A 27,734-nucleotide genomic window follows, 5' to 3' on the forward strand; every position below is an offset into this window, starting at 1 on the left:
CTGGATATGTGTCATGCGTGTCATACGAAATTTTTCGATAGGGATGGCTTCTAGGGGCGATATACATTCTTCAATTATTCTGACAATCTGTGACAACTCAGACTGGAACCCCGAGGCACCAAACTTAACAAATCGTCCACATATATCTCAAAACTTTCAGGACTTGGGTTCCTGGGAACTGCTGCTGTAAGACTTTCGTTTTACAAAAAAACGAAAAAGAAACAGGTCTATCCATCAAGGACGACCTGATAAACGTGCCCTTGTTGTGAATGTAAGCATAATAATTTACTTGGACATAAGTACATTCGAGACAAATTTGCACCAAAGTGAGGAAATTTCACAAGCTTAACACTGCTCGGTTACGAAAATCAATCAATCGACGTCTTCAATTCTTTAAAAGATCTTTATTTCTCGCTCCCACATAACAGGCCGTTGAAATGCATCAATGAACGCAGTGAGCTCCATGGTTGCTCGACCATCCGGTTTTTGTCTGCTGCAACATGCGAAAGTTAAGTAAACGGAAAAGGCTGTTCACCCGTATCACAAAAAAGCAGTGTACACGTTATTATTCATCGTCATGCCTAAAAAATATTCCTTATTCTTGCTTGAAAACGGACGTTTAGGCCGTATTTCACACGTACTCTCGATCCCTGACTTGTGAAACACGCGCCTTACCTTACTGAGGTGGCCCTTAGAAAAGGAAGGTTGAAGGAAGCTTTAGGATACGCTGGCTCTCTCAAGGAGCGCCTTAAGGTAAGGAGGCTTGAAGGGCTCCTCACCTAAGGTAAGGAAATGGTCTGAGGTAAGGAGCGTTTCAGAATACGGGCCTTAGTGGTACCATGTAAGCGCTGAACACTGAGGTTAATAAACAGACGGTGAGAGGTGCGGTTGGGTGGAAGAAAAATGGTGTCTCTCAGGTGAGGGAATTTATAATACAGTTTGTGGAAAAGGGAAAGTTGTGAAATCTTATGGCGAAGAGATAGACTAGGTATGCTGATGATGGAGCGCGAGGGCTGCTCATGCATGAGCAAGCCGCCCATATCACTTTGTGGTAAAGAGGTTCCGTTTTTAGAAGGTGCGGGTTCATGCATGCAGTGACACCACCTTGTTTATTTCCGGGTTTCTGAGGAGGGTTTATGATCTTTTGGTTTTGCTTTTCCGCACCTGCCACGTTCGTACACGCGCCGTTCTTTCTGTGGACGCTTGGTTGACACATGACTGCCTTTACTCTTTCTGTTTATCATTTCACCCCCTGCCTGCATATAAAGTCGCCGACCGTTTATTCGGACTCGACGGGAACCGCCGAAAAGTCCGAATAATCGGGAGTCCGAAAAAAAGGATTCGCCAGAAAAAAGCACCTTTATTGGCCCAGTGGCCGAAAAAAACTTGTCAATGCGCGTCTGTACAAATGCATGCTTACGCGCAACCAAGTCAGTCTGTATTTCAGCCACGGATCTCAGTCAATGTTTGGTCATTGGCCACCCCCGTGGTTCGGCAATAGTACTGCAATGGCCTACGCTAAATCCGCATTTGATGGCTGTGGTGAGGGAGGTGTGTCATCACGGCAGTCACTCCACATGCGCTGGTTTGGGTAGCTCATCGCCCAACTCGGCGAAAACTCCCAAGCAACTTCGGATTGAGGTTGGCCGCCTTCCACCTGGCAAATAATCGCAGTTTTTTTCGCCATCGTCAGGGCCTTGTAGTTGCCGCGTTTCTTTAGCTCCCTCGGCGCCCTATGGAACGGACGGCATCAGAGCAATTTCAGCAGATCAGGCCTCGCACGCCAAGCAACAAGGAGCGAGACACAAACCTCAGGACGCAGCTCAGACTTAGCCACAGCAACATCTGACAACGCAAACCCTCAAACGCCAAAAGGGAACGACGTTGGGCTGGTTGGGCTAGTTGATGTTGCAGAGCTCGCATTGTCGTACTCTCTTTGTCCGAGTTAGGATCCGCGCCGTACTCGTACGTGCTGTCATTCACCTCAAACGCCGCACCGAGCAAATTCCGATCTTGGCTTGGCTTGGCCTGCATTTTGGCCGTGGTAGCTGTTCAATGGATACTTGACTGGCTAAAGTCAAAAGGCAACCATTACGTGTAGCCAGCAAACATAGCCTTCGAGATCGGTAATTTCTGCATGGATTTTGACACTGGCATGATCTCCAACTAAAGCCACTGCAACATTTCAGTGTTGGCAACATAGCAAAAATATTGTGAACAATGCTGATAGCATGTCATGGCGTTCAATGTCACACTCTATCAGCCAGGCGGAGTCCAAAAAATCAAACGGCGCACTGTGGAGCGTCCGAATTTTCGGTCGTGAGTTTACATTACTTCAATGGGACGAGTGGCAGTGCCGCGAAGGTGTCCGAATAAACGAGCATGTCCAAATTTTCAGCATCCAAATAAACGGTCGGCGACTGTATAAACCTTTCGTTTCACAATAAAGTGTAGTTGAAAGTTAGCAATTGTCTGCCTCCCTTCTTGTCCTACGTGTTGCTTCTGTGCTACTATGATTCTGATCATGGAGCACACACTAGCCTGATCTGCCACCCTGCTAGTTAGGGGTCCATTTTATTACAGGAGTATTCTATACAGTAGAACCTCGTTGATACGTTCCCCCTTAGTACGATTTCCCGGTTCCTAGGCCGGAAATCGCGAAAATTAAAAATAACCCAATACAGCTGTGTGTAATACGTTCCGGTTAATACGTTCCCGGAAAATACGATTATTGGGCAGCAACGTTCAGCACTGCGGAAAAGTACGGTCGTATGATACGTTTTGTACTCAGGAATTCTCATTCAGATGTGCAAAAAGGGCCCTCTTGTGTACTTGTGAAGCGCGTAGTGGCAGACAGCTGCCGCGCGGCGACGGCGACTTCTCCGCAGTGCCTTTCCCCCCTCCGCGCTTTCTCTGCTTTGCTCAACGAATTGCTCGATCGCCGCTCTCTGTCAACCACATACCGACCCGTAGGCAGGCGGCGACGCTGGCCGTCAAAATCTTCAAACTACTTTTAAAAAAAAAGTATTTTCTGTAGCACTTTGCACGATTTTCCTGAGCATTGCAAATCCTTCATCCGTAGTACGGTACATAGATGGACACTCGTTCCACACACTTCTGTTCAGACCCCATGGCTACAACAACAGCCGGGGGGAACTAACAACGCGGCCCAAAGAATGGAGGCTGTCGCTCCTCCAGTCCGCCACAGTTCGGTACAAGACCTACGGAAACGCACATGCCACCGCCGCATTGCCGCTGCTGCACAACACGCCGCGACACGTAACCATAGCAACGCCTCCATTGTGCCCGGTGAATAAGGCCGATAATTTCCACCACACATTTCTCCCAGAGCGCGTTCGTTTTCGGGTCGCTCCGCCCGGCACAATTCCAGTCGGCGTTCGTTTTTCTCTGGCTGGGTAATTCTGCCTACCAGCGGGTCGTCAGAAGCTGCCAGAAAAAATTTGTTCTGGAATACTTGAACAGCTATTGCGCATTACGAGGAAAGAAGACACGGCCGAGCAGACTGACACAAGAGGACAGAGCGCTAACTTCCAACTGAGCTTTATTGTCAAAATGCATCAAATGTGTAGACTTGCGCAAGCATACAAAAAACAAAAACCACCCTAACGTAATGCCAAGGTTAGACACAGCATCGCAACGTCACAGACCAAAGATTCATAGACGGTTCGCCTAATTAAGAAAGGCCACTTCATGTTCAGATAAAGCCAATGAATGGGTGCTGATACATGTGTTGCCAGCTCTTGCTATACAATGCGCTTCGATTAATTCTCGTGTGATTTGCGACGGGTGCTTTTTCACCACCTCACACTGATCGAACAAAGGGCAACATCCACAATCACGGCAGTGAATTCCAATGTGTCCCTGGATTGCTTTGTAAACATTATAATGGTGCTCTTTTAGCCTTTCATTAAGGCAGCGCCCTGTTTGGTCGATATACCTCTTAGCTCATGAGAGTGGTATCGAGTAAACAACCACCGCTTCACATGGCACAAACCGATTTTACAGCGAAAGCTGTTATGAGATCATTTCACCGGCCGTTTTTGGCGCCGTAGTTATCCGCCGCCGCCGCCGGTGTCCGTAACCAGTATCGCTCGAAATAAGAAAAAAAAAAACGAAATAAGAAAAAAATTCCAGGATGGAACGGGGTTCGAACCTGGGCCCTCTGCGTGGGAGCCCAGGTTCGTGGGAACCTCTGAGCCATGCCGGTGCTTGAAACTGCTTTGCAAAAAGGTCCTATACAGGCTTCATTTCGGGAAGGAACCACATTAGCATATGCAATATAGCGTGGTAGAAGAGTAAAAGAAGCACCAAGCGTCGCACAACGCGAATTCTGTAACCAGGCGTCACACAATGCGAATTGCGCAACGAGTAGGTTGTTGAATGCTTCCAACCCATTACAAAGGGCTCTGCCATAACTCTTCGTCGTCATCAGGCACAGCATCAACAAAATGCGCATAATGCCTTACATGCGTTTAGCAGGTACCACGGCTCTCCGTAGAATAACGAAAAATGGCACAGTGCCTGCTGCCCTACTTCTCAAAAATTAGTGATTTATAGCGTAGTGGGTTCCTCGCAAGTGCACTTGTATTCATTGCCAAGGAAGCCCATAAGCGCATGATCCATTTCCTCGGGGTCTCAGTAAAATTAGGATGATTTAGAGCGTAGTGGGTTCCTCGCAAGTGCACTTGTATTGGTTGCCAAGGAAGCCCATAAGCGCATGATCCATTTCCTCGGGGTCTCAGTAAAATTACAATGATTTATAGCGTAGTGGGTTCCTCGCAAGTGCACTTGTATTGGTTGCCAAGGAAGCCCATAAGCGCATGATCCATTTCCTCGGGGTCTCAGTAAAGTTCTTCGCCCCCCCCCCCCCCCCCGTCTCTCTCCCATGTCAACGTATTTGATACAGCATGGCGGGAGAGGGAAATAGCGACCGGGCGTCACCCAATGCAAATTACATAACTGGTGGGCCGTTTAAAGCTTCCAACCCATTACAAAGGGCTGAGCCATAATTCTTCATCGTCATCAGTCGTCGTGTCAACAAAGTGCACATAATGCCTTACAGACGTGTAGCTGGTGCCTCGCTTCTCCGCAGAATGACGAATAATGGCTTAGTAGATGCTTCCCAACTTCACAAAAATTGTGATTTATGGCGTAGTGGGTACCTTGCTAGTGTACTTGTATTGTAGACACAAGAGAGCTTAGAACGGGCTCTAGAAACGCCGCTCTTCCAGCTTTCGCTGTGACCGTGCTGCGGTTTCAGCGCAGGCCTGGCGTTTTTTTGTGCTTGGTTGAGCAAACAGTGGCGCGCGACTTGAGGGGATTGATTGCCTTGCAAAGCCTTTGTAGCTTATCCGGCGCCGAAAACACCACTTTCACGCTAACTTTCTCGCCTATCTTTTTTAATCGTGGGAAATGTCATGCATGTAGGGTAAAACTACGGGTCTTTTTCGGTCGTGAGATTCCGGCTGAGCCTTGGAGTTGCAGTCTTTCTTTATCTGTTTTAATAGCTTTTCAGCTATAGATGCCAGTAGGATAGCTGGGTACCCTGCACGCAAAAGCCTTTCCGCTTGAGCTGTAAAGCTGCGCTGCATCACATGATGACATGATTTCCTAAGGGCATTGATGAGACAAAGATTAGTGATGCTTCGCTTAACTAACTTAGAATGGGAAGAGTCATAGGGTAAAAGAGGTTTTCCAGTTTTAGGTACATGTAGCCAGCACACATGGTCAGGTGAAAGAAACAAGTTCAAATCTAAAAAGCGTAAGCTGTTGTCACTTGGCATCTCATGAGTGAATAAAAGCAATTTGAAACATTCTTTACAAGTCATTACAATACCGTCAGTTCGGTGCTGGAAGGCAGCGTCGCTGCATTTGATGAAAATCAGAAAATCGTCTACGTAACGACACACTTTAGCGACAATATTTTGGTCGAGCATGCTCATCAGCAATCGGTCATGATATGCAAGGTATATGTCACTAAGAATCGAGGCGTAGCAAGACCCGATGTAGACACCACTATTCTGTATATATGTACGATCATTAAAAGATGCAAAAGTCGACTTGATATAAAAAGACAGAAGCTCTAAGAGGTTACTGTTATGAACATCCGTGAGATTCTGGAAGGCTACAGCACCAAATGTGACAATGGCATCGTCAACACACTGTAACTGCTTCCCATGCAGCAGACAGTAATACAAATCTTTGATATCGACAGAAAATGCTTTTAAGCCCCAGTCATTCTGTTCGAGAAAGTTAACGAAAATGCCCGAATTCTTTATTAAAAAGGTGTCATCAATGGTGAGCAATCTGAGCTTTTCTTGCAGGAATAATGCCACAGTTTTCTGCCATGTTTCTCGCTCAGTCACAATTACCCGCAGGGGCAATCGACCTTGTGCGTTTTGGCCGTGAAGAACATGTCAAGGCTAAGCTTCTTGCACTTATCTACTGCTTTCGCAAGTTTTTCAAAACCCAAGGTGGCACACAGCTTTTTTGCTTGGGATTTTACTTTGCAGAGGGAGGTATCGTCCTCAGCTCTAAAGACAGAATGAACGGCTGTGGTCACTTTCTCAATAAATAAAGAGTTAGGTAAAACGACAAAACCCCCCTCTTTGTCAGAAGGTAACAGGGTGTCTTTGAAGTACCCCACGACTTTCTTAACTGGCAGTTTTTTCGTAGAAGGCATAAAACGCGAAATCACATCGACGCCATCGGCAACACACCTGTCCCTTTCACCTTCAGGAATCTGCCTAGCCACTTGCCTGACGTAGGTGAGCAGATCGTACGGCGAATTGGCCGGTTCCGTGGCGAACTTGGGTCTGCGGCACAACACGCGTCTAACCAGTTCAGGGAGCACAACACCACCCAGTGTGTGTACAGGGTTGCTCGTCGCACTCACCTTCTTGGAGGTCATGGCACAAAGGTGGAAGAGCATATGCTGCCACAGGTGCTCCGCTTTCCAGTCAATTGAAGCATACAGTTCTTGCCCCTCCATCTTTGCCTCAATAATGCCTTCGGCAGTCTGGAGTTTGAGGCGCAAAGCATCCCTGTAGAAACGAGCCTGGCGTAGCCACTCGGCACGAAGAATCTTACAGATTCGTGTTCCGTGACCAGCAGAGGGTGTGAAACCTGCTAGGAGCGCTTTGACATCGGGTGGAAGGAGCCTGACTCGAATGCAGTGCGCCATAGTACGCGCACGACACACGGCGAGCACGACAAGGTCAGCAATAAAAGATGCATTTGCAGAAGAAGTTAGGAAGGAGCCCGACGTACAAGAAATGAAGTCCACTAGTGTTGAAGATTGGGCGAGTTGGTTCGTCGTACTTGAACTGATATAGCGCATTACGAGGAATGAAGACACGGCCAAGCAGACCGACACAAGAGGACAGAGCGCTAACTTCCAACTGAGTTTTATTGTCAAAATGCATCAAATGTGTAGACTTGTGCAAGCATACAAAAAACAAAAACCATGCTAACGTAACGCCAAGATTAGACACAACATCGCAACGTCACAGACCACAGATTCATAGACGATTCGCCTGATTAAAAAAGGCCACTTAGCGTGAAAGGCCAAAGTTGGCGTGAAAGTGGTGTTTTCGGCGCCGGATAAGCTACAAAGGCTTTGCAAGGCAGTCAATCCCCTCAAGTCACGCACCACTGTTTGCTCAACCAAGCACAAAAATCGGTTTGTGCCATGTGAAGCGGGGGTTGTTTACTCGATACCACTCTCATGAGCTAAGAGGTATATCGACCAAACAGGGTGCTGCCTTAACCCTTTGTATCCCAGCGTCCACATATGTAGACAAAACATATCAGTGAAGTGGCATCAGGCTAGCCAACGCATTGCCCTAAAAATTGACTTGAAATGTTGGCATTACTTCAGAATTTCATAAAAACATCTATATGTGTCCACTTCTGTGCACAAACAGCGGTAAGTGCGCACAGAGCAATGGCGTTCTTCACAAGTCGCCTGTAGAGGTGTATGCCTACATATTTTTTACAGGTCCACTCTAAAATCGTAAAAGTTTTTGTAATATTGAGATTTATTCGAGAAAAGGAAGGGTCTCTCTTGTCTTTGTGTGACTTTTGTTGCACTGTGAGCGACCAAAGTTTTGCAAATTGAGTTGTCGCTGCGGCGTCCACGTTTGTGGACACCAGGCATACCGAGTTCGTGTAAAAAGCTGATAGAACGCCGCATGGTAGTAAGACCCGCTTCGTGGCCGTGCGGCTCTACCCAAAACATTATCAGTGATTAGCTAAACACCCCTTGTAGAAGTTATTTAGAATTTATTTGCTTTATTCTGGACGTGGATTAAGTGATGAAGACATACATGCCATAATTTTCGAGCTGACTAGCAGAAGCGAATGATCCGATTTGGAGGGCACCGGTAATTAGCACGTTGAAGCAGAGCCATCAACAAGCAAATGCCTTATGAAAAATGCTACTGCTGATGATGAAAGCATTCAGTTTGAACGTAACCATGAACGCACTGGTAATGATGATCAACCACGATAAAGATGATGACGAACACGTTGAAGTAGAGAAGCAGATGGGCCTTGAATGGTGATAATGATGGTGATGATGAAGGCGTTGAATCAGAGCCGTTAGCCATCGGCCACGTGACCCTTTATGATGATGATGATGATGATGATGATGATAATAATAATAATAACAAAAATGATGATGATGATGATGATGATGATGATGAACGCGTTGAACTGATGATGGCATTGATTATGGTATGTAGTGATGATGATAGTGATTATTGTGTTGGAACAGAGCCGTCGGCAAGCAAAGTTCCCATGTACGATGAAGAAGGATGATGGACCCAGTGTAACTGGTGTTCCCAGCGTCCATATATGTGGACACGTGTTTTCTTGTAGAACTAAAGCTAAAACTTCCCATGTTTTGGTTTATTCCCACTTTCGTATGTATTGTAATTGCATATACGCAAAAAAATATTTACTTGCGCAGCTGGATTGGCCATGGGATACAAAGGGTTAATGAAAGGCTAAAAGAGCACCATTATAATGTTTACAAAGCAATCCAGGGACACATTGGAATTCACTGCCGTGATTGTGGATGTTGCCCTTTGTTCGATCAGTGTGAGGTGGTGAAAAAGCACCCGTCGCAAATCACACGAGAATTAATCGAAGCGCATTGTATAGCAAGAGCTGGCAACACATGTATCAGCACCCATTCATTGGCTTTATCTGAACATGAAGTGGCCTTTCTTAATTAGGCGAACCGTCTATGAATCTTTGGTCTGTGACGTTGCGATGCTGTGTCTAACCTTGGCATTACGTTAGGGTGGTTTTTGTTTTTTGTATGCTTGCGCAAGTCTACACATTTGATGCATTTTGACAATAAAGCTCAGTTGGAAGTTAGCGCTCTGTCCTCTTGTGTCAGTCTGCTCGGCCGTGTCTTCTTTCCTCGTAATGCACTATATCAGTTCAAGTACGACAAACCAACTCGCCCAATCTTCAACACTAGTTGTTCTGGAAGATATCGGGGAGGTTTCTGGTTATCAGACGCCGAAATGAGACGATGCGCGCTCGCCACCATCTTTGTGAGGACTCGACAGATCGCAATGCGGGCGCTTGGGGACCTTTGGTTGCCTTTACGCTGGGCGTTATCTTTTAAAGCCCGTTCCGCCGTGCGAGATGGTGCAATTACGAGTGGCGGCGAACATAACAGCGCATGTTTCAAGTTAAAGGGACACTAAAGAGCAAAACAATTTTTCTCGCATTAGTAAAGTAGTCTTCCATGATACCAAAAACACCACGCTTTCTGTGTTAAGACGCTAAATAAGTTACAAAACGCGCAAAAAGAAAATACAGGTGGCGACGCCACCTTAGAATTCCCGCACCATTTGCCATGACGTCACATATTTTTGACGGCGCCTGCTTGGGCCTACGTAGTTCCTAATCGGTTAAATCGAAGTACACTGCCTGAGACTTGACATAACGAGTTTGTGGAAATTTCGTCGAGCCAGTGGCGCCAAAATACGTTAAATGCTCTTTGAAGTCTTTACGTCACGAATTACAAATTTCGGCGCGAAATTTGAAAATGAAACTTTGAACTTGACTTTCTCCTCTAATAATAAACCTACGATGGTGAAATAAACTACACAAGAGTTCTTCGAGCACACTTTATCAATCTAAACCAATTCATTGTTTCTCTTTAGTGTCCCTTTAAGACAACACAAACTGATCAGCGCGAGTGTGCGACGTTGTATGCGATAGCCGCGAACAGCTGTCGCTTTCGCGGACGCTTATCACTTTCGCGAGATTTCGCAAATCGTGTTGTACCACGATTGTTACATGCACTGCGAAGAGTTGAGCTTGTTAAGCCTTTAGCGGGGCGGCAGTTTTCTTCACGGACGGGGCGAGTCACGCGTGATCTTGTGACATTAGCGCACCCAGGAGTTCTCTCGGGGGGTGGGAAGACTACAGGAATGCGGGATTAGGGGGGGGGGGGCAGGTACACTGCATAATACGCAATGACAAATAATAATAATAATAATAATAATAATAATAATAATAATAATAATAATATATCAAATGTGATGATGATGATGACCTTTCAGCATTTTGTAGCAAGATCTTAAAAAAACTTGAGAGGGACCAAGAAACCATTCAGCGAAGCAGTGCACGTGGAAAATAAACGGCAAATTGAATAAACCAATGCGTAATATAGTTCCAACAAAGATGTCTGGCAAATACTTGTTTTTGTAAATTTTTCAGCTCCATGTAGTGATGAGGGTGCTGCTGACTAGCGGGCCGGCTGGCGGTCGCGCAATGCTGTTTAAAAAAAATTATTACTATGGTAGCGCAAACAAACGGGACGCAGCAAGGAAGGCACACGATGACACCCAGTGCCGTGTGCCTTTCTTGTGTTCCATTTCTTGTGTCTTGTGCCCAATAACCACAGTAATAAAGAAATTTCATACAAACAAGCCCCATTGGCAACTTTAGCAGTTGAAAAACTCTGCAACTGAGAATTTTGTGCATAATGCGAGCATAACATCCTATATTATACTTCCTTCGAGCCTCGCCAAACTACAAATCTGAAAGTGCATCGTAAATATTGATTATGAACTTTGTGGCATTGATTATAAACAGTATGCACAGCTCAGTGCAGCACACGTACAGTACAATCCTCAGCTCACGGATAAACTGCATTGTAGCCACACTTACCGATTTGCCATGTCATTCGGGTGTACAGGTTCGGCGACTGAAGTACCCTCTGATAAGTGACTGATTGATTGACACATCTGAAGTAGATATGTGCTGAGTCATCGGTTCCTTTTTGGCTGTAATCGGGCATTCCAGTGTTGTTGCTGCGTCTCTTGAATTGGAACACGGAATCTTTGTCGGGAAGTAGGTGAGGATCGTGTTCGACTGGCACTTCAGCGAGATTCCTGTGGTGTGGTAGCTCACTATTGACGCAGACTCGCGCAGCAGACACAGAAGCAAGTTCCAGCATGTGAACTGAACGTGTACAGTCGAACCCACTTATAACGATCCCACATATAACGATCTATCGGTTATAACGACCATATTTGGGTGCACTTACGATTTTCCTATGCTAACCATTGAAGCTGCGTCCAAATATAGCGAACATTTTTCAAAGCCTCCTACTTTTACAACGAACACTTCAGACACGGTCGTGGTAAAAATATGGCGCATACAAAGCGAAAAAAAGTTAAAACATGCCTTCTAAAGCGTGACAGGGGCGCGCGCTCGCGCGTGCCCCGCTCCAGTTTACTCGCGACTATTAGATATCCAGATCGGCGAGCACCGCACGCAGATTTCGGACGCTGCGAGCGACGTCGCACACTTTCCAGGCGTTTCTTCAGTGGTAGAATGGCAGTGAGGGGGAAAAATATAGTAGGCAGCATGAAGCTTTGCGGTCAGCTTTCGCACAGTAACTTTCCTGACGCCGTTCTCTGCAGCTACGACCGCCTGCGATGAACCAAACAATGCCTTGGAACGCAAGAAGGCATAAATGCAAGAAGTGATAACCGCGATAACTTTCCATCGCAAAAAGGTTCACTGCGTCCCTAAACTCGTCGAATGTGCCGCGAAAAGTCGTCTGTCTTTTCGGTAACGGCAAAGACCGGGAGATCGGTGATAACGACTTCCGCGCGAGTGCGGCGATGCCTTCGCGGATAAGCATCAGGAAAGAGCGAAGGCGAGGTGGCGGCCGTCGATGAGCGTGCCATTATGACTTATAGCCGACAACCTTATCACAGTCATCTGTAGATATCTGCTCGGCTGCGCGTGTGACGTACGCCGTACACTGCGGATTGACGGCGGTACGGGCGCGCCATGAGCCATGCTGCCGTTCGCAAGTTCGCCGCCGCCGCGACGTGTGAGACCGCTTTAAACTGCGCGTCGCTTTGTAGAAACGAAAGTAGCTCGCTGTTATTGAGCCGCGCGGGCACCGAGAAACGTCGATGCACTGACAGCAAGCGTATACTGCGTGTTTGACTAGGTGACAACTGAAGTGCGCCGCGCATCGTCGTGCAGGGCCGCGAGAGCATCGCGGAGACGTAAGTGCGCGTTGCTTGGAAAATGCTTGTTTTCGCCGCGTTGAACGAAAAGGCTAGTCGCCGCACCCGTGCACGGTCCGGAGTGAAGCAGGCACGAAGAACGTACAAAGCGCGCATACGGCATAAAGCAAGCGGCCCGGCAGTGACTCCGCGACCCGAGTAGGCGACGCGCTGCACGCAACTAGCCAGGGATGATCGGCTCCACGTCGCGGTACCGCGCTTCGGTGAAACGGTGTCAGCTCATTGCAACGGCGGTTAATTCACTCGTCAGCACGCAGCGAGCGTCGCTTCACGACGCGAAAAGGCTTAGCTTGTCACCGAAGGGGTTGGTAGCACTTTAATAAAAGTGCACAAAGAAAAAAAAACGGCTTGGCCGCTAAGCGCACGTTTTTATGGGCGAGTCCATATACAACGAACTACTGATATAACGACCACTTTTCGCGACACTTTCGAGTTCGTTATAAACGGGTTCGACTGTATATGGATGCACATCGTAGCTTCCGTCCGATGTACAACATAGAAAAAAGAAGTGGTGAAAAGAGAGAGAGTGAGAGTTGTCTACTGAAAAAAAAAAGAAAGAAAACGTGGCACCCCAATATACCTTTCGCACTTTCCAAAGCCCTTTTTCCTTGTCACACGTCCTTCAAAACATTTACTCATTCTGCCACGTCGTCTCACTCCTCCCATCTTCGCAACATATGCATTTCGCATAGCATTCGTGCTTGCTTGGGGTCCCTGCGTGCCTGCAGTACTGCGGCATGGCTGGCGACGCACACACTAGTTGCTCCACGGCTTGCTCAGAAATGCAGCAACCACAGCGTATGTGCTTACACTAATATCGTCATGTGCTCATGCTGTATGGCCTCCGGGGTTTGCAGTCGCTTTGACAAACGAGCCGCTTACGAGGTCACCTTTCTTCTCGCCGCTCCAATGCACCTCGTCCGTACGCTGTCGACAAAGTTACGAAAAAATTGCAAGACCACCCCGCTGGAGACACCATTTGCCTGCAAACCCCGAAGAAAACGGAAAGCACTTGTTTTGAAGTGCCGCCAATGCGCCAACGTCCTCTTATCTTTGGAACTTTGAGTGAGCACTGTCCCTACGTTCCGGAATCCATACGGTTCCTTCTTGAGAGTTCGAGGGAGGGAGACAAACAAAGAAGGCTTCTTTTCTTGTTTGGCCGGTATGAAAGGGTGAGTCAGGCGGCGGCGGTGCTCGTCAGCAAAAGAACAGAGGAGTGCTTGGGCTTGACCGGTGGGAATGAGTTGAAGAGTAAAAGGGGGTGGGGAGCTCCTTTGGCGTGTGGATGTGTCGAGGTGAACTGTTAGATGAGAGACAGGGAAAGGGGGATACTTGGTGTGCCAGACTGTGTGAGGATGTACGCAGACATCTTTTTTTTTTCTTTTTTCTTACGTTCTGCGCAGGGAAAAGCGAAGAGACTACGTGTAGGTTGCCTTGAGCGTGGTTCACGACAGGGGTCGCTTGGAATTGCCAGCATTCATTTCCGGTAATTGGTTTCAGCTACGAGGACTACAGTTTCAAGAAAGTTGATTTGGCGGTCTGCGTCTTTGCAAAATTGTCGACGTCTTTCCAGTCCTTTTTACAGGTTCTCAGTTCCGCAGATGCAGCTGGCGTCACAGCCAGTACAAGCAGTTTTCTTGAAGATGCCTTGGGTTTGCTCTTCCGGTGGCCAGTCTTTTCGAGAAGGCAGAGAACGCGCTATTATGTTCGTAATGCTGAAAACATTTTCACGAACCGCCCGTCCCCATCGTCGGCTGCAGGCCACGCACTTGGAGGGGTGGGACTTCAACAAAACCGCTTTTTTTCCTTCTTTTTTCAGCACCCTATTACGCCGGCGGCTTTTCGAACATGTGGTTTTGCTTTGAAGTCACGCGCGCCGCGCCGTTCACGGTTTCGAACTGGCTTCGGCCCGGGCTTTATCCCTCCCGTTTCGGACTGCACGTGTGTATGGCGCAATCTACAGTGTACTAGCGCAAACGGACGGGCCATTCGCGGTCTTACTGTCGCGTGACTCAGCCTTCCACGGAAATGAGCGATGGTTTCGCTGGCGTCACGGATAGCGGAGAGTGATGTATGTATTTCTGTCGTGGTGTCGATTGGGGGAGGCCTGTTACTGGATTTCTCAGCTTTCGTCGTCGTGTTTTTGCAAGTGAATTGCTTTCTGAATAAAAGATTTTGGGTAGCCGTTCTTGGCGAGTTTCCTGAATATATCGTGTTTTTCTTGTTTTACTTTCTTCAAGCTGTGTGCTACATGCAGTCCGTTCCGGCTCTTCGCATTAATATCTTTACTACTGATGTATTGCGGATTTTGGGGAGTTCTGAAGTGAACTGAAGATATCGACTTGTGTAGATGTGTTTGCACAGTTTTATTTTCAGGTTACAAGAACATCCAGAAACAACAGGAAGTCTTCTGTTTCAAGGATGACCTGAATATGCATTCGAAAAATTTAGATGAGGGAATAATTGTGACTTATGATCTCCTCACGCTCGAATGACAGTCGTTGAGACGTATCTGAGAAATATTTTTGGCTGCGGCTGCAATGAATGAAGAGCTTGTTCCTCGATGTGTTTCAATGCTATATTTGCCATGGCGACAGACGTGGGCACAGGGTTCCAAATAATGAAAGATTTATGAGAAAGTTTACATATTTAGCAAACTTAATACATTGTGATAAGGCAAGAAAAAGAATACAGTCGATCCCAGATATATCGAACTCAAAGGGGACCGCGAAATAGTTCGATATATCGAGAATTCAAAATACAAAATATGCGTATTTAAGGCTTAAATTAAAGCACTGCAGGCCTAGACACTGTTTTCGGAAATCGTAAAAAGCGCAAACATGATGATTCGCTCACATCTGCTCAAGAACACGGTGACAATTTCTTTTGCAAGTTAGCGCACTTTATTTCGCATGAAAATAGTCTGCAAACTTTTCTTCCTTGTTGCGCGCCATGAATTCATCAAGTTATCGTCAATATCGTTGAAGCTTTCCAAATAAGCAAATTCAGCACCTTCGGCCACAACAGCAGTGATCGACGTGAACGCTGATGCAAGCTCTGTAGCGCGGTAAAGGGTTTAGCGGTGGCAGCGGCAGCACTGGCATCTTCAAACCGCACGGGTCCATTTCCGCAGCACCGGCAACGTCAGCCTTGATCTCGGCATCGATGCAGTCAGAAACAGCTACATCGTTATCTGCACCGATGGAGTCGCTCGCTGTGCTTCCGTCCGATATGTCGCAAAATTCACTGATGCACCGTACGCCGTAGTCAGCGGTCATGACGCACCCAAAGTCGTCACCCGGCACAAAGGCCCGCAAGAAAACGGTGCACGACTGCGCTTTACTTGACGTTGCTCCAGGCACCGGTCATCATTTTTATCGCTACGAGCGGGACAATGTTTAGCTCGACTTCCAAATGACGATTTATTAAGAACGAAGTGAGAAGTACACAAGTCCACATGCCACAAAAGACAACGACAACCCAGCACAAAGAAACATTTCTCCACCGTCGACATGTTGGCGATAGCGATGACACTTCTGGCTTCGTAGAAGGCAGCCGTTGCTTTGGCGAGAAATACGAAAAAAAAGCGTAGCCTCTGAAATGAGCGTTTTAAAACCGAAAACAGAAAATATACGTCACGAGTTTGCGAATCTCGAAGGCCATGCTTTTCGGGTCCGCATGCCATCGTGTGCGAACAAACAAGGAAGGGAATGCAAACATTACTACGCGGCTGCCGAGTCACTTCGCATTCTCATTTTGAAAAGCACTATGCCCGCGCGTTAAAACCTGCGGTTCGCGCGTCAAATGTATCGGTGCAGTGACAACGCTGTGCAACGAACTAGATCAGCACGATGGTATAATACCGCCTTTTCGCCACCTAAGCGCGACAAGGGATCGGAACTTGTTAGAATGCGGCCGAAAAATGCTCAATATTTGTTAGGAAAAATGCACTTTCTGGGCTTCAGCGCGGTGCAGCGTTCGATATAGCGGATGTTTCGCTGAGCGGGAGTTCGATATATGTTTGCACCAGCCCCATACTTTTGCATGGGAAATTCAAGGGGATTTCTCAACTGTTCAATATAGCCAATAATTCGGTACATCCGAGTTCGATATATCCGGGATCGACTGTATTCGCACCATACGTATCTGGAAGGACCCAAGTGCTTCAAGTGCTCTTCTTTTTTTTTTTTTCGTTTTGGAGGATCGATAGTTACCTTGATTCGGTCTTGCCAATTTGAATTATGTTAGACCCCGTTTGCACGTCAAAAGTGGCGCTAATTGGTAAGACCTTAAATATAAAGGGCATTTTAGCGGTGACATGTGGCTACAGACTTTAGAGCTTGCCGTCGTATGAGTGCCTTCATTCTCATTTTGTGTTTTGTAGAACGCATCTATGATGAAAAAAAAAATGTTTATCGGCAAGGAGAGCGTATATTATTGACTACTTAAAGGAAAACAAAGGTGCTTCGTGACAGACACAATTCGTGTTCCTGATAATATCAAGGATTTAAGAAAAAGTAACGAGACCAGCATCGCAACAGGCAAGGTTCATCACGCTTAAGCGAGTTCCGTTTTCATAGCGAGTAAGGCATTGAATGTACATGAAAACGCTTGTTATTTCTATAAAATAAGTTTTATGACGTAGAATTTGAGAAAGTTGCACATTCGAGGCAAAACCAACATATATTTGTTGCGCAACTTCGTCATCGCGCCATTAGTGCCATTAAATCAAGCCATATGACACCGACAATTTAATGGTATTTAGGCGCTTGATATCTTAATCTCCAATTGCATCAGAAGCGTTCCAGTGAACCAGGTATAATTTGCATGTGTGCAGGTGTGAACCTGTGTGAACCGGATAATAACGTTATAAATGGTAAACAACAGTGCGAACTCCTGTTCTGGACATACATGTATGTAGCACTGCATACACAGCTGGATGAGCTGCTATACGTAATACTTTTTGATGTCGCATGCACTGTGCACCGACGTCAGTGGCTAAGTCACGCGGTGCATTATCAATGTACACAGCCCCTTTTAGACTTCCCCCGAGAATCAAATACGTGAGAAAGAACCATAGCTTGTTTCGAAGATTACGAAATATCTCATTGCTCTATTGCAGTAATCAGAGGGGGCAAGAAATGAAGAGGAGTCGAACTGATGACCCGTGAAAGCATATTTTCTTTCGTCCAAAATGCTTCACTGGAACTGAACACAGTCACAGAACATGCGGTTTGCGCTCTTTCAGTTTAGGAGTAGATGAGTGAATACCGGACATTTCTAGAGTAAATGAGGGACATTCGACCTGAAACCATCTCTTGAATTGAATTGACAACGTCAACAAAGACCGTGAACGTGTGCGCTCGATTCTCGGTGACAACGAACGTGAAGCAGTTACGTGGGGCGGGAGAGGGGGGGGGTTACAACCCCCAAACCTCCCCCTTCCCCCCCGTCGGTGCGCCACTTTCTTGCAAACGTACGTGATCGTATCCCAAATGCATATGCTCGAGAATATCACTTCGCTCTTCGGCAAACCTAGCCCCATATTTCCAAGCGGCAATGCAGAAAGAACCGACGCTCATGCACCGCAAAGTTTCGTCTGCTGACACAGTGGTAGCGTTTCTCTACGTTTACACTGGTTGTCCCAGAGTTCAATTTTGCAATATTCGGGTTGCCTCGGGATTTCAACACACGTGACCACGACGTTATTTCCGATCAGGACCGGAACTAGCTAGTTGACCAGCGAGCTAGCTGCCAGCGAGATGCCAGGAGTTTGAAAATCGAAGAGTAGCTCAATGTTTTTTAAGAATAAATGTTTTTTGCCCTTGCACCTCAATATGAGCTTGTCAGCCCCAATTTTTACTCGATTCGGATCGTACGTTTTCCCGGATCGTACGTTTATTTCCCGTGTTTTTTTCGGAAAAGTATCAACAAGGTTCTACTGTATATGCATGTCAGGAGCAAAGGTGTGGTTAAAATGATTATGAATCTATATACAAATGCAATAACAGGGTAGCTTGAATGGTATATTTCATCTAATTAAAAACACATGACAATGAATACAAAATTCCTGCACTATTTTAGGTACACAAGCAATACAAGAACAACTGAAGGCATACAGTGTAAAAATACAGAAGATAGGGGCACTAGAAAACAATTAGCAGGGTTTGTGCACATAATTAACTGCATTGAAGATTCAAAACAATCAAACTTACATCAGAATTCGGAAAATAATTTAAAGAAAGAAAAATATACCATTACGCACGTGAACTTAACTTTGGTTAACAACATGAATGACTTACAAAATGTATTTCACAAGTCAAATTGAAGTTGCATGCAAGTTTAATTTCAAGTGGAATTGAGTTCCAGATTTTAGCACCAGTGAACTGGATTAACCTTTCGCCATATACATTCCTACAAGTCGGTAAGGTTCAAGTCACCACTGCCTACATGCCTTGTGTTACGGGTCGGTGGAGAAAATAAGCTCACAGGTAGTGGGAAATTGGTCTTAATAATAGAATTTATCAAAACCACGGTTCTATCATTTCGCTGAGACGTGAAGGGCAGTATCCTAGTAGAGGAAAATAAATCTGAGCTTGGGCAAGAAGAGGACGAGGACGTTATAATTCTTAAGGCGTGTTTTTATAATTGTATAATCGGTGCAGTATACGTTAGATAAGTAAAGCCCCATATCTCGCTACAATAACTGAGCTGAGAGTGAAATATAGAGAAGTACAGTAGAACCCCGCTGATACGTTTTTGAAGGGACTGTAGGAAATGAACGTAAGAGACTGGAAACGCAAGATCTGAAAAACAGGAAAAATGACAAAATATTTAGTGGTACAGAATTTTATTTCAATGCTAATTACGCGTGAAAAAACCGTGCAATGATGCGTGGTGCTTTTACTCATGTCCGAGCAGCACGAAAAGTTTTTCGAGCACCTGCAGTCTCACATCCTTTTCATAAATCCAGTGCCACCATGGCCGACACCTGACAAGCGATCACTTACGGCGATACCTTCGCGAGATTGTCGCCCGTTGCATCGGCGTCTCCGAGCGATAATGTAGAACCATGTCGGACCACCGTGGCTTGTAGTAAACGGTCGAACGCCTTGCGAAAGTAGAACTACCCCCGAAAGCGGCTCCAACACTCAGCCATGGTCCAGTCGACGGATAGAAACGCGGTGCTGGGGATGGCGTCATCCACAGAAATGTAATCAACGTATGTGATTTTTTTTAGCACCAACAGCTGTAGGCGTGAAAGAACTAAGCACGCGCAAGCACGACCAGAGCGGCGAGTCCAACCACGAACCGCAAGCACGACCACGTGAACTCCAACCCATAGAGTTTCCTACAATACTTACTAGAGGGAACTCTGGCGCTAGTGCTACCAGAGCTGTCAACCAGCTGTGTTTTTCGGCACTGCCTCGCAGTAACACTTGCACCTAGCAAAGCTTTCTCGAGTTGCTTAACACATCGCATGTGGCGATCATCCGCACTGCTGCACTCAACTTCATTTTGCATCAAGCGAAACATGTTTCTTGTCTTGGCTGATGTCGTCACCCCTTGAGTAGCTGCATCGACACTGCCGCGATCTCCGTGCGTGACGCCAAGTTGTTTCACTTAAATGGTCAAACCAGTCGATGTTGCAGGCAAGATCAGTGTAGCCCACCACTAAGTGCAGAGAATCGGCCTTCTCTCTCAATGATGTGACTGGAAGGGGCTCCTCTCGCACGGTGCAACCACACAATCAGCGCCGTTTTGACGTCCGGAACTTCTAGCCTCGAATCCGCTGCTTTGATTAGGGCTACCTTTCTTTGCAGCATCAGTGACTTGCTTTGCTTTGGCGGCGTTATCCTCACCACATCGCACGGCCGACGAGAAAATCCGAGCGACGTGTCTTGCGTAAATAAAATGCTGAAATCGCATCTCTGACGCTGTGATCACAATTTAAAACGGAATACCAACTAGCCCGTACCCAGACCTTGCTTCGGTAAACAAAACGACGTGTGCGACCCATCCTATTTTGCAGGGCCTGCCTCTGTGCACGTCTATGGCGTCACATGACGTGACACAGGGTTGCTTGACAAAGTTGTTATGCCGCTAGGTTCCGACCTCACTTTTGGGAACAGTGTACCTTCATGGAGGAAAGGTGTCCTTCGTCAAAAGCGCGGCAGCCTCGCGCGAACCTTGTGAAACGTAGACATTTTGCTGCTAGCATATTGTGAAACGGTTCGGCGGCGAAATTTTTGTTCCACTCTCACTCGAGATTTTGAGATAAGCCGAAAGTGGGCACAGAAATACTTCGAGATAAAGGGCAACAAATACATTGCATCTATGGGAAATCGTTCGGTACCACAGAAAATTTCGACTAAGTCAATTTTTCGAGATATGCGAGTTCGAGTTAACGAGGTATTACTGTACGTTGAAAACCCCCTGGTGCCCTCTAGGGAGCAATGAAAAAAAAAAAGAAAAAAAATCGCAGGGTTCCTCAGCATTCGCCTAAGACGACTCGAAGACGAAAGCTATATTTTTTTCCGCGCTCAGTAAATTGATCCCCCCCCCCCCCGCTCCCCGACAGCTTTCTGCACCTAACGTGCTTTTGCCCCACCTCCAGGATCGGAGGCACTGCAAGCTTTCTGTACCTCACCTGGTTTTCCACTGCTGCCATGATCAGCGCACCGATCACGGAGGCACTGCAAAGTAACGATGTCATGTGATGACGTCATTCCGTGTATGACGTCATGATGACATCACAAGTTTTGGCATGGCTGAAGCAGAGGCGAAACGAGCAGGCCATCTCCGTCGCACGGAGGGTGTACGCGATAACATCAGCCCGCGTGCGAGGCCTGCCATCGATTGCTCATCAAACAGAAAGGAAACGTCCCGGCTGTCTTTCGTAAGGACCATGAACGGACGCCAGGGCAGGGGGAGGAGGCGCTGTGACGCTTGAAGGGCGCTGTCAATGGCGCGTGCATTATCTCGAGGCATGAGGAGGCGGCTCGTAAACTTGCTGTGCTTTAAGATAATTTTGACAGCACGAAAAGTGCTTCAGTTCCTAGAGCGGAAATATTCCCTAAAACCAGCGTTTTGTTGAGTTACACGAGATCGGATTCAAAAGTGTTAGCTGCTAGCCTTACTTCATATAAGAATTCAATTTCTTGTTAGTGCATTCACTCCTTTGCAAACTGATTTTTTTTTAACCACACGCGAGGGGCGGACAAGTAACACGACGTAGCCGCTTCACAGTGGGCCTTCCGACGCCAGGGTCGTCAGCGATGAGCCCGATACTGACAGCCGCTCATACTAAAACCTGAATTGCGGCTGCTCCGATTAGGAGGCACGTTTTTATTAATGAGATGACATTTAAAATAAAGGCAAGAAAAAAAATCGAATTGGGACGATAGCATTCACGAGCTCGAAAGGGCAGAACCTTTTAGGGAGTATTTACCACAAGCGCGATGTCCTAGAGGAAGGAATTACGAAAAAGCTCTTCTGGATTTCTTCCGTGGACGTGAAGCACAGAAAATTCGATATTGTTCCGTATATCTATTGCCACCGTTCACATATTTCATTCCGCGATGTCCAGAAACAGAATGGAGACATTTTAGCGGCACGCGTGTAGTTATTACTGAACATTTCTTTAATAATTACGTGCCGTGCGACGCTTGAGGCGAGCTACCAGCAGCGTTTCTGGAACACGATGCTCGATGGTGAATCGCCGCCGCACTTTCTCGCTACTGATCGGTCTAGACGTAACGAGCCTCTGCAGAGAGTGCGTCTTGCCGTCAAGCCGACTTGCACAAAGAAGATGCGTCGGCACCGTACATGGCATCATGGGCGTGCACAGGGTTCCCCTTCACCCAAAGGGGAGGGGGGATGGTTCATCCCAGTGACCCCCCCCCCCATGCACACGCCTATGCATGGCATCGTGGCGTACGTGGTAAGCACACGCAAGCGCTGTTTATTCAGTGGAATCATTCTTGTTCTGTGGTTGTAACTTGGGCGGCCCCAAGATCAAGCTGCACATGTTTTGACGCGCCAGTGGTGCAACTGCCGGTGACAGACGCCCCCATACCTGAGACTCTGGTGCAGTTTGGCACAATTTCTGTCGATATTATCATGATGGCGCAGTAAATTCAATTTGGCGCACTTTGGCGCAGTTGGCGCAGGAGTGGAATCACTGCGTAAATGCAAGGTATGGCTTACCCATCTGTGGGCACCAACGCAATGGCACGCGGCTGGTCCAGATCCCGCCAGAGCAGAACCTTGCGGTGTGAGCCGTCCAGCTCGGCCACCTCGAGACGGTTTGTCTCGGAGTCGGTCCAGTAGAGCTTGCGACCCACCCAGTCGCAAGCCAGCCCATCGGGTGACACCACCCCCATTGAGGCCACGGTGAGGTCGGTGCCGTCTGGCGAGCGACGTCGGATTACCTCCAGTCCGACATCGGTCCAGAAGAGTAGACCTCCCTCGTAGAGGAAGTCCAATGCCGCTGCATCCTCCAGACCGTCTACCAGCACTCGGGAGCCATTGGCACGGCGACCTGCCACATCCAGTTCCAACAGCCGGATGTCCTTGCGGTTGGCAAACAGCAGGCGCACCCCCCCTGCATTGCAGTGTTGAACAATACTACACCATCAATAGATGCAAAAAAAAAAGTTAATGCCATTTGCCGACACACACAGCTGCCCAAATCTTAGGCGTGTGAAGGATTCGTAGCAACCGTGAACATCGAATGTTTTTAAGGACTTTCAAGGCCTCGAAACAACACTTCTTATGGAAGCCCTCTTAGTGCACAAAACCAAGGGCACGGACATGTTTCAGTTAGTACATAACTAAACATTCGCAAGGGTTACTCGTGTAATACACAACTCACCGGATTTACTCACGATTTATTTTCAGCAGCTGATGCAGGCTTTCAAGTGGACGCAGTGTTTCTCAATCACTCAAAGGCTTTTGATCGCGTTCCTCATCACCGGCTTCTAACCAAATTAACGCACCTCAATGCTCATCCTGACGTTACTGCCTGGATTAAAGAGTTTCTTTCCAATAGACAACAATACACCGGTGCTAATGGCTCTAACTCTTCTGTTCCCGTAACCTTTGGGGTCCCTCAAGGCAGCGTTCTTGGTCCCCTACTTTTCTTAATTTTTATTAATGATCTGCTGAAACGTGTTTCCTCTAAAATTCGATTATTCGCAGACGATTGTGTTTTATATGAAAAAATTACTAATGATGCTGACCACCTTGCCCTCCAAACTGACCTCGAGGAAGTAACAACTTGGTGCTCCTCGTGGCTAATGTCCCTAAATGCGTCTAAAACAAAGCTAATGTCACTCACTAACCATCCACTCGACTTCCTACGACCTACTTACTCAATAATGCTAACACTGAACTTACATCAACCTATAAGTACCTTTGCGTCCATCTTCAGTCTGATTTAACTTGGCATTATCATATTAACACTGTATTAGCATCAGCTAGCCGAGCATTCGGTCTTCTCAAGCGTAACCTCAAGCATGCCCCATCCCGCTTGAAAAAGCTAGCTTACATAACACTCATCCGCCCAAAGATTGAATATGCTTCTGCCATATGGGATCCTCATCAAACATATGTCATCAACAACACTGAATCCTTGCAAAACCGTGCTGCTCGCTTCATCTATTCCGATTACTCCTGCTTGACGAGTGTCACAGCATTAAAGCAACGAGCCGAGTTGGAACCACTATCATGTCGACGTCACTTTGCTCGCCTAACCTTATATCACAAACTGTACTGTCGTCCAACGCTTCATAATGACTCCTTTTCTTTACCCCCCCACGGTCTTCCCGCGCCGTGACCATGATAACAAACTAGCACGCATAACTTGCTGTTCATCTCTTTATGCCAAGTCATTTATACCATGCACAATCATTGAATGGAATAACCTAGCGTCATACATAGCAACTGAAACTAATTTATCATCTCTTCAGGCTTTCTTACGTGAAACGTTTTACTTACACTGATAGCACTACCTGTTTTTGTTATGTGCGCGACAATACATTTAGCATCAGTGCGAGTTTAATGTAATGCTGCACCTACCACTGTTACTATGCTTGTATATTTTCTAATCACAAAATGTCAGAGCTTTATATTTGTATTATACATGATGTTCCTGCTATAATGATGTACTAATTCCATCTTTCATATATGTTCCACAGCTGTAATTTTTTTTTTCCGCTTCTTTTTCGAATGTACCACCCCCCTATGTAATACCCTCATCAGAGGGCCCTTAAGGGTATTTTGAATAAATAATAAACATGTTTGCACACCACATTTTTTAAATTTTTTGTTTATTGAGGCTTCATTGCATTTCACTATTTTTTAAGACATCATCTTTATGACCGGTTTACTCAAGTTGATTCACAGGGTGGTGTTCTAAGTCCGACCCTATTCAACATCGCCCTCATCGGATTGGAGAAACGCATCCCTGCATCGGTTGAAATCTCTCTATATGCAGATGACATCTGTATATGGAGCAGCGGTCGCAACAGACGTGTCCTACGAGCAAGGTTACAGAAAGCTCTCAATTCAATCGAGAAATTCTTACTCGCACGAGGTCTAACGATGTCACCAGAAAAATGTGCCGCCGTTGCTTTTACTAGGCGTGATGTCTCGCGCTATATGTTAAAGGTAGCAGATTCTCCCATTCGATATGTGCCAAGTCATAAGTTTCTGGGAGTGACAATCGACAGGCTAATGACGTGGACGCCCCACGTTCGAATATTAAAGGAAAAAATTGGGTCATACGCGAGCATCTTCCACTTGTTATCAAGCAACGCCGGGGGCTGCTCCGTAAACGACCTGCTGCGAATGTACACGGCTCTCTGCGAAGGTCTTCTGCGATACAGCCTTCCTGCGCTACATGGAATTTCCCAAACCAACATACAAGCACTCACTGGAGCTCAAGCAAAAGCCCTGAGGGTGTGCCTTGGCCTACCAAAAAATACATCAACTATCGGAACCCTTGCCGAAAGCAGACGCCTATCAGCTCCAGTGCTTCTACAGCAGGAGTTTCTTCGTGTCCACTTGCGCTATGCCACCAGAGTGCCAGGTCATCCGCTTGCTTCAGACAGCGGTCCTGTGGTACGGAGCTTACTCCCGCTGCATTATCAAAGCGCGTCAATGCCTGCGGAGCCATCGTGGAAAATTCCTTCGTGGTCAATAGTCACTTTCGTGCCTGGGTTCAGTAACAAGAGGCGCACACCCGGACCAGCACTAACATATTTCACTCTGCAGCACATGGAAAACAGCTACAAGGCTCACCGTCATATTTACACTGACGGCTCTGTCACGCCTACGTCATCTGCCATTGGGGTATGGATTCCGTCTGCCAATGTCACCATTTGTGCCACTCTCAGTCACCGTACTTCATCTACAGCCACCGAACTGGCCGCACTACGGGCTGCTTTTATTTCATCGTAGACCAGACAGCCGAGTCTTGGGTCATCTTCACCAACTCAAGATCGGCGCTACAGTCTCTGAAGTCCCCAAGCACGCAGGAACAGCTCGTAATGGACATCAAACGCCTATGCAATAAAGCCTGCGAATTGAATCACCGCATTGTTCTACAGTGGATACCTGCCCACTGCGGAATACAAGGCAATGTCCAGGCTGATGACGCTGCCAAAGCTGGACATGACGCCTCGAGAGAAATGATTGAAATACCTTTCTCGAGAAAAGACGCGGCAACACTTGTATCGGCACATGCATGGCGCTTCCAGCGATCCCTCTGGACAGATGCCAGTCACCAGTATGGGCCTCTTTACAAAATTGATCCATCATGTGCCTTCGATATGCCGCGAGACCTCAACAGACAAGAGGAAACATGCTTGCACCGCATCAGACTAAACGTCGCCTACACTCATTACTTCAAGAACAAAATCAAGCTGTCGGACTCACCGCTGTGCGTTCAATGTAACGTCCTAGAAGACCTAAAACACGTTCTCTGCGAATGCAGGCGATACGCAACAGAAAGACTTTCTCTGAAGGCGGCTTTGCACCTTCAACAGGACTCGTGCTTAGAACTGCAGCACATTCTGGGCCCATGGCAAAACAGCACCTGTGCGTTACGCGCAACGAAACCGCTGCTGACTTTCTTGCGGGCCACAAGCCTGACCGAAACTTCGTAAACAGTGTAGTCTATGTATGTATGTGTGGTTATCAGTGTATATATCATAATCATCACCCTGGAGCACCTGGAGTAGCATGTCAGGCGAATAGCCAGGCAAACATCTCCAGCTTTTCATTAAAACATTTCTCTCTCTCATCCCATGATCTATCCATACTGCAGACACAAGCACATGCACAAAAAGGACCACCTTCAAACAGCAAATTCACGATTAAGTTTCCGAAGCTTTCCCCTCAATATGTCCTCAATTTCTGCTAGCTCCAGAGTATTTTCTTACACGGTTTTTCTCAAGCTGTTAGTCTTCACAATGAAGGTGATATTGCTTGTGGTTTCTGCTCGCTAACCATAGCTGTAAGCACAAGCTGTCAAATCTGCAATGGTTGGCACCGGCCTCGCCTTTTTCATCCTAATGTTGTGAATATCTTTATTAGCTCGGCCTTTATGGCTACAGTTGATGGGTTCTCATCATACCTTTTTGAAAACTAGTTGATTACCGGAAAGGTGCTCAAGCTTTCTATCGAGAGGGTGCTACATCCCAAAAAGATTCTGCGGTTTTCACTAAATCCCCTTTATAGATCGGTGTTTCCATGGGCTAGTGATAAGAGAGATTTCACAAGCTTCGCTAAAAATTGGTATTTCGCCAGTCATGGGCACGTTACCAGAAAAAAGTAACAAGTGTTACAGTTACAGCTAGAGTTTGCAAAAGTAACCTGTTACAGTAACAGTTACTGTGAAAAAGTAACGTCGTTACTTTTCCGTTACTGCATAAAATAAGTAATAGATCACAAAACAAATGATAGAATTTCTTTAATAAAAATGTATGAAGGCATGCGCGTAGTCAAAACTGCACGTGGTAAAACCCTCACACGAAGGAAACATAAAGGAGTGCGCAACACGAGCAATCATTGTGTACACCTTATTTTATCTGCAGCAATAAAAGTCCTAGAATACTAGAACTGGAAAACTGT

General features: G+C 46.7%; 1 protein-coding gene across 2 annotated transcripts in view; it reads right to left on the reverse strand.

Moving 5' to 3' along the window:
- LOC119382309 (low-density lipoprotein receptor-related protein 6) overlaps positions 1-27,734 on the reverse strand; it is a 637,453-nt gene that overhangs the window by 600,617 nt on the left and 9,102 nt on the right. For both annotated transcript variants that reach the window (XM_049412791.1, XM_049412792.1), the window contains exon 2: positions 22,806-23,202. In XM_049412791.1, coding sequence (XP_049268748.1) covers positions 22,806-23,202 — 397 coding nt within the window. The remainder of the gene's footprint in view (positions 1-22,805; positions 23,203-27,734) is intronic.

This window comes from Rhipicephalus sanguineus, chromosome 2, assembly GCF_013339695.2.
Source record: "Rhipicephalus sanguineus isolate Rsan-2018 chromosome 2, BIME_Rsan_1.4, whole genome shotgun sequence".
NCBI classification, from domain to species: Eukaryota; Metazoa; Arthropoda; class Arachnida; order Ixodida; family Ixodidae; genus Rhipicephalus; species Rhipicephalus sanguineus.